This window comes from Tupaia chinensis, unplaced genomic scaffold (assembly GCF_000334495.1).
Source record: "Tupaia chinensis unplaced genomic scaffold, TupChi_1.0 Scaffold000274_1, whole genome shotgun sequence".
Lineage (NCBI taxonomy): Eukaryota > Metazoa > Chordata > Mammalia > Scandentia > Tupaiidae > Tupaia > Tupaia belangeri.
In genome coordinates, this window is record NW_006159756.1 from 1,486,776 (window position 1) to 1,493,473 (window position 6,698).

Genomic DNA, 6,698 nt, shown 5'->3' on the forward strand with positions numbered 1-6,698 from the left:
CTTTGAGTCCTGCTGGAGGCTAGCAGGTCCCTCTTGCACTGCAGGAGGGCGGAGGTGGCTACAGCCCAGTTCTGAGTGAAGAAGAATGGAGCTTCCTAGTGCTCTTTGGCCACACCCAAACTCAAGGCCCCAGGGACCGATGTCTCTAGTTCCTCATCTGCCTTCCGGGACAGCATCTTTCAGAGCTCCGCCTGCACCTACCATCACCGCCTGCTAGGGGCCTGCATGCACAGTGCGGTGTGGACAGGTCCCTCAGCCAGGCCCTCTTCATTACAGTTACACGGAAACTCTCTTTCGTTTTCTGTTGGAAAACAAAAGACTTTCCTACAACCACAACTCGGGGCTCTCTGCCCCACGTACCTGGGCAAGCCCCCGAGGTCGATCTCGCTGCAGACGTAGGGGCCTGGACGCAGGATCACCCACAGCCCCAGCTCCGCAGCAAGCAGGATGAAGGCCCTGGGGAGGAGCCCACGTCAGTGCCTCTCATGGGGTGCAGAGCAAGGCCGGTGGGGAGGGAGCCCCCACACACTGCAGGGGTCCGAGCTGCCTGGCCCCTGTCCTCACTTCCTCTCCCACCCAGGGAGACTGGGGTGCAGGGGAGGCCCAGCCCACCCAGAAGAGCAGGGAATCCCTCCACCAGGCTGGAGGCTGGGTGTTCAAAGGCCTCAGTGTTGGGGCTGTCCCTGTAACCTACCGGGTGCCTAAAGAGGGCATCAGACAGAGTCGCAGGGTCCTCACAGCGAGTCTGGCCCCAACGGCTTTGCTAAGCTGGAGGGCAGCCTCGCCCAGCCCAGGTGGCTGGCCCCCACTGTAATATCCACTGAGGATAGGCTCTTGGCCTACTGGGGTGTCATGGAAAGGTGGGGCCCAGGTCACTGGTCCAGCCCTCCTGAGTGGCAGATCAGAGCTGGGAGCTTGTCCCAGACTGAGAACAAGGCCTCAGACCCCCGCCCCTCTCTGGCTCCCCCTGGCTCCTAATCAACCCCCAGGGACCACCTCCTCTGCCTCCACCCCGACCAGGTCACAGAAGCCGCCACGCCACATACTCCAGGTCCAGGTTCCCGGAGAAGTCAAATTTGCCTCTTTCTGGCTCATGGAGGTTCCACGGGACATAGCTGGGGGAACAAGATGGAAGAAAGGCAAGTGTCGTTGGACTTCCTTCTTCCCAATGGCTAGGTCAGCCCTAAACCCAAGCCCAAACCTGAGGTAGGGCTATTTAGGATGGAGATGATGTTCCGATGAAAATTTAAGCTCGGTTACAAGAAAGGGCCTTTCTCTATTGCCCAACTGTGGTCCAAGCTGCCAATTCTTTGATGATTTTTAGATTCCTTGGATTTATGCATAAATTTCACCATCTCATTCTAAATAACAACCATTCAAATATGAAGAAAAGGAAAAACAAACAAACAAACAAAAAGTCTTACGTCTGCCCAATACATTGCAGCTACGAATTAATGAAAAAAAGACTACCCGAGGGGTTTCTATAGATTAATAGATGGTATCCCCTTTAGGCCTGAGCAAGAAGGGCCCCTGTCAAGGTCTCTCCCGCAGAACCAAGAGTCTGCAGGGTTTAAGGGACATGTGTGAAACGTTACTAGGTCCTTTCTTAATAAGCGACTGTCTTCGTTTGTGCTCACTGACTGACAATGGTTTTCATTGTGTCCCTGTCACCATGTTTCCCACAAGCCCTGTGGCTCTTATCACAGCACGCTGTGCTGTGCAGATTCGGGGGAGTGTGTGTGTTACAGCAGAGCAGGACTGACTGTTTCGAGCCCTCTTGTTGTGGAAAGGAAATCTGTTTGCTGCAGGCTTCAAACAGATATGGCAAAGGGTGCAGCCACATGTGGGAGACTGCAACAGAATACTTTTGCTAAGTGCTACTTACAAGGGACTGCAAGGAAACCTGGTGAAAAAAACTGTAAGCGAAACGATGGAAAATGGGGGCCAGCAGGTGACGTGGTGGTTAAGGCACTGAACTCCCACATGGCTGACTATGGTTTGAGTCCCAGATCTGGCAGCTTGCTTTTTCGCTCCCTGTCCCCCTCTGGTGAACACATGTGCCTTATAGCAAGTTAAAGACCAAAATAATAATAAATAAAATTTAAAAATAATAATTATTTTAAAAGGTTTTTGACTTGGGGAATATGCACTCACTGGAGAGAAAGAGACAGAGACAGTGAGAGGGAAAGTGAGAAATCACCCCCTGAGGGGATGGTCATGCCACAGTCCCTTCTCTTTCCTGGGATTTTGGGCACACACACACATGCACCTGGCATGAGTTTCAAGCCACCAGGTCTGGGACTTGAACTATGGCTGACCATATGAGAGTCCATCAAAGTAACCACTATGCCATCTGCTGGCCCCAAAAAGGGATTTTTTAAAAAGTCTCAGTTAATTCAGAAAGAAAGGAAAGGAGAAAAATAGTATATGTGCTAGAGAACCTAAGTTAATAACCATTCAAGGAAGTCTTCAGCTTATTGTCACGAAAGCTAGTAGTCATGGTTTTACAGGTAATTCTAAGAAACATTCAGGGATCAGCAGGTGGCGTGGTGGTTGAGGCGCTGGACACTCCCAATGGCCGACCACAGTCTGACTCCTGGACCTGGTGGCTTGCTTTCTCATTTTCCCTCTCTCTCTCTCTCTCTTCGTGTGTGTGTGCATGTCTCTCTCTGGTCAAATTAAAAATAAATGAATGAATAAATAAAATAATTCTTTTTTAAAAATAAACATTGAGGGTAAAGATAAATCTTGTGCAAAATATTCTTAGTGAATATAAACAGAAGACTTACTTACTTTATGAGCTAATTTTAAGATTAATATCAAAAGCAGATAAGAACATTAACAGAAAGAAAAATCTACATTTATTCTACTTGTAAACATAGATAAATATATTTGAAAGAAAACACTAGCAATGCAGTTTAGGAATCTACATTTGTGTGTATGTGTGTGTGGGCATGTCTCGGTCAAGCAGAGTTTATCCCAGGACTATAAAGTAGTTGAATATCTGAAACATTGTCAGTACAATTCACTTTGAAAGAAGGCTGACCACGGTTCAAGTCTTGGTCCTGCCAGCCTGAAATCACGCCAGGTGCATGTGCATGCATGCCCAGAATTTTGACAGGAGAATGAAGAAAAAGAGATTGCAGCATGGCATCCCCTCTGGGGGGTGATTTCTCACTTTCTCTCTCTCTGTCTTTCTCTCTCTGCAGTGAGCACATGTGCCTTCTGGCAAAAACCTAAAAAAGGAAGGGGGGGGGCAGATGATTCTAGCCCCTGAGCTGATGCAGTAGCACCTCTGAGTAAGACTCAGCAGATGGGTCTGTGTTTGCAAATTAGTTGGGCTGTCATCCATTTACTGCTTCTCAGCCTCATTTCAGCCTTTCCTGCAGCTCTGCAAACCTGGACGCCTCTAGGCTTTTTCCCCTTTAAGGGGACCGTGTCAAGTGTTGCCACAAGAGGGCAATGGAGGACACCCAGGAGGAAGGGGCATCTTCGATTCTTTTTTATTTTTTTAATTTATTATTATTTTTGGAGAGGTTTATGCTATAGGGTGTGTGCACTCGCCAGACAGATAGACACAGAGAGACAGAAAGCGAAAAATCACTCCCCAGGGGGGATGGCCATGTCGCAATCCCTTCTCCTCCATTCTCCTCTTGGGATCTTGGGCACGCACGCACACGCACCCGGTGTGAGTTTAAGCCACTGGGTCTGGGACTCGAACTGCCGTCGACTACATGGGAATCCAGTGACATAGCCATTATGCTAACTGCTGGTCCCAGGCATCTGCGATTCTGTAGCAAGGATTTTGCATTTCTGCCCTAGGGCAGGGTGACTGGCCAGTTGTGTAGACGCGGGAGGCCAGCCAGAGAATTTTCTCTTTAAAAAAAAATGCGATTCAGTATAAGCACAACTCAGAAAAACCAACGTGGAATTGACCCAGAAAGGAAACGCAGAGTGAAATATCTCAGCGTTAGCACGACGAGTGCCCGGCAGGAGAACGTCCGTGCTGTGCCCTCTGCCTGTCGCTGTACTCCCCGATCTGGCTCCTCCCATGTTCTAAGTCTGAGCTTCTCAGGACCACCTTTATTTTTTTCTGTGGTTAACTAATAAAAGCCCCAGGGCTTGGCCGTGAAAACAACAGATCTTTCTAATTCTGGTGACAAAAATATCAGCAAGAAACAGGAAAACATCCTTGGCATCGTAAAATGCCCTCCAGAGGACACTGAGACTTCCGAACAGGACCGTGCAACCTCACCATCTGAGCGCACGGCACTCAGCAGCTGGCCTGGGGGTCGCCTGGGCGCAGAGCCAGGTCACCACTGGAGAAGGTGCAGAGCAGGACACCGCCCCTAGCATGGGATGCGCTGGCAGGTCAGGGTAGCCGAGGCTGGGGAATCGCCCACTCCTTCCTTCCCCATTAGCCCCTACCCAGGCTTTGGTCACAGGGCAATCTAAGCAGGGGGCTTAAGTGACAGCTGGATGCTGGCCCGAGCATAAAATGCACAAAAGGCTGGGAATGGCCATTCAGAAGGAGCCCCCTTGGCTGGGCTCCCCAGGCCTGAGGCTGAGGCTCTGGGCCAGGCTCCAGAGCCTGGGAGCCCTGCAGGGGAACAGGGTCATAGAGGGCGAGAGCCAGCACTCACGTGGTGAGGGTGTTGAAGCCACAGGCCTTCATCTTCAGCAAGCGGTCCCTCCAATACTCCCTGGGCACCCGGAAGTAGTGGATGGAGCCCCCGAAGATCAGGAACTTATGGCCATTCAGTGTGAAGTATGGTCTGCCATTGGTTGGGCTTTCAGTTTGAAGCCCCTGAGATCGGTTCCTTAGGTTGTCAGGAGTCAGATGAGACCAATGAATCCTGAGGAGGGAAGGAAGAAAGAAGAAGGAAGGAAGGAAGGAAGGAAGGAAGGAAGGAAGGAAGGAAGGAAGGAAGGGAAAGAAAGAAAAAGAAATGCATTGGAAAGTTTGGAAAATATAAGCATGTAAAGAAAATATCAAGGTTCTTGTCGGCAGGACAAGCTCTGTGCATGCCTGCAAAGTTATTTTTTCAAAAAACGAAAGAAAGCACCCCTTTCCTCCCACCCCTGCTGCCCTCTCCCCGCCCCCTGGCTCCTTCCCAGGCACACCTGGACTGGGGCATAGACAGACTTCCAGAAATCAACTTCTCTTTTTGCTTAAACCGAGGAGCAAAACCTGGTAAGATAAATGGCAGGAAAAAGATGCCCACGATGCTCTTCCAGGAGAGGCAGGAGCTGAAAGGAGAGGGGCAAAAATGACCAGGGGCAGGCATTCACAGTCCCCAAGGACAGGGAGCAGTTCTAGAAGCAGCTCAGAGGCAAGGTGGGGAAGAGGCCACGTGGCGGGCAGGTCCTCTAGGTCAGCCCGGGACAGGGCGAGCTGTGGCCCTGCCAGGCTCCACTGCCCCTCCAGGGCTGTGCAAGTGTCCTGCCAGTCAGCTCCCTAGGCTGGGGACAGACCTTCAGTCCTAGAAGCCTTCAGAAAGGAACAGGACAGGGCTAGGCCTGGAGGAGGGTTGGGAAAGTTAGAGGAGGGGAAGGAGTTTACAGGCCCGGCTACATCTGGAGGCCCCTGTCTGCACCCCCATATCCCTGATCTCCTAGTCTGGTTCACTTCTCAGACACTCAGCGGGGCTGGGAAGGGTCTGCAGAAAAAGAGCTGAAGGCTTAGGGGATTGAATGGGAAGTTGATGAGGAGGGTCTCCAGGACTGGAGGGCCCAGGAGAATGTCCTGGGCCACGGAGCTTGGCCAGCACCAAGAGCAGTCAAGAGCTGTCCGTGACTGGCCACAGATCGTGGAGGAAGGTCTACGAGGTTCCCAGGTGAGTGCTCTCCAGGTGGAGGAGAGTTTGGGAGAGGGCAAGAGGAAGGCCAGCAACCCAGTCACCTGAGCAAGCCCACGGAGCCCATGGCAGCCAGGCTGAAGAGCTCTGTGCCGTCGATGCGCTGGGTCCGGGCGCCTATCCGCGGGTCTGCAGCAGCTCTGCTCTGCGCGGGGACCAGGGACGGAATCCGTGCCCAGGCGCGGACGCGGTCCCGGGAGCCTGCCGGCAGCAAAGAGGTCGTCTGGGTCCGCCGGGCTCCTGACCTCCAGGACAGCGCAGCTCGCAGCCACCGCGGCTGTCCCACGGCGCGTCTTGGCGTAGATGCTTCAGCCCTGGTGACAAAGTGGAAGGACCCTTGCGTGATCACCTGACCTTGGGTTTCCTAGACTGCGCGCCAGCAGTGGGGCACTGAAAGGCCGAGCTGAGTGGGAGGGAAGGAGGAGGGGACTTAGCTGCCGGTTCCCTCTGGCTCCGCGCCTTCATGGAGTGCCCCTGAGTTGCACTGGACGCTGGGGAGACTAAGGAGTTGTCCGCACAGCTGAGTAGTTTGAATACGGTGGGCAAAGGCTGAAACGGCCCAGGGGACTGGCGAGTCGCAGGGTAAAGTGGGATTCTCTGGAAGGCTGGCGACCCTCACAGAACGTTCCCAGTTCTCAGAGAAGAGAGCTCCCTAGGCGCGCGGGAGCCTGGTTTCTGAGATGGAGCGGGCAGGCAGAGCACTGGCTGAGGCGGGGTGGATCAGGATCAGAACTCTGGGAGTGCCTTCTCTGTCTCTGTCTCTCTTGTTCGTGGAGGAAACAAACATTTATCAGTCAGTCACGTGGCAGGCACTGTTCAAAGTGGTTAACATTTATGTCC

At 52.6% G+C, this 6,698-nt stretch overlaps 1 protein-coding gene across 1 annotated transcript in view; it reads right to left on the minus strand.

Moving 5' to 3' along the window:
• Positions 1–6,221, minus strand: part of LOC102489358 (beta-galactosidase-1-like protein 3) — a 30,253-nt gene extending 24,032 nt beyond the window's left edge. Inside the window, exons 1-5 of the mRNA XM_006149966.2 lie at positions 5,903–6,221; positions 5,125–5,250; positions 4,644–4,856; positions 1,047–1,115; positions 361–456 (exon numbers count right to left, since the gene is read on the minus strand). Coding sequence (XP_006150028.1) covers positions 361–456; positions 1,047–1,115; positions 4,644–4,856; positions 5,125–5,250; positions 5,903–5,925 — 527 coding nt within the window. The 5' untranslated portion in view covers positions 5,926–6,221. The remainder of the gene's footprint in view (positions 1–360; positions 457–1,046; positions 1,116–4,643; positions 4,857–5,124; positions 5,251–5,902) is intronic.
• Between the last annotated feature and the right edge of the window lie 477 nt (positions 6,222–6,698).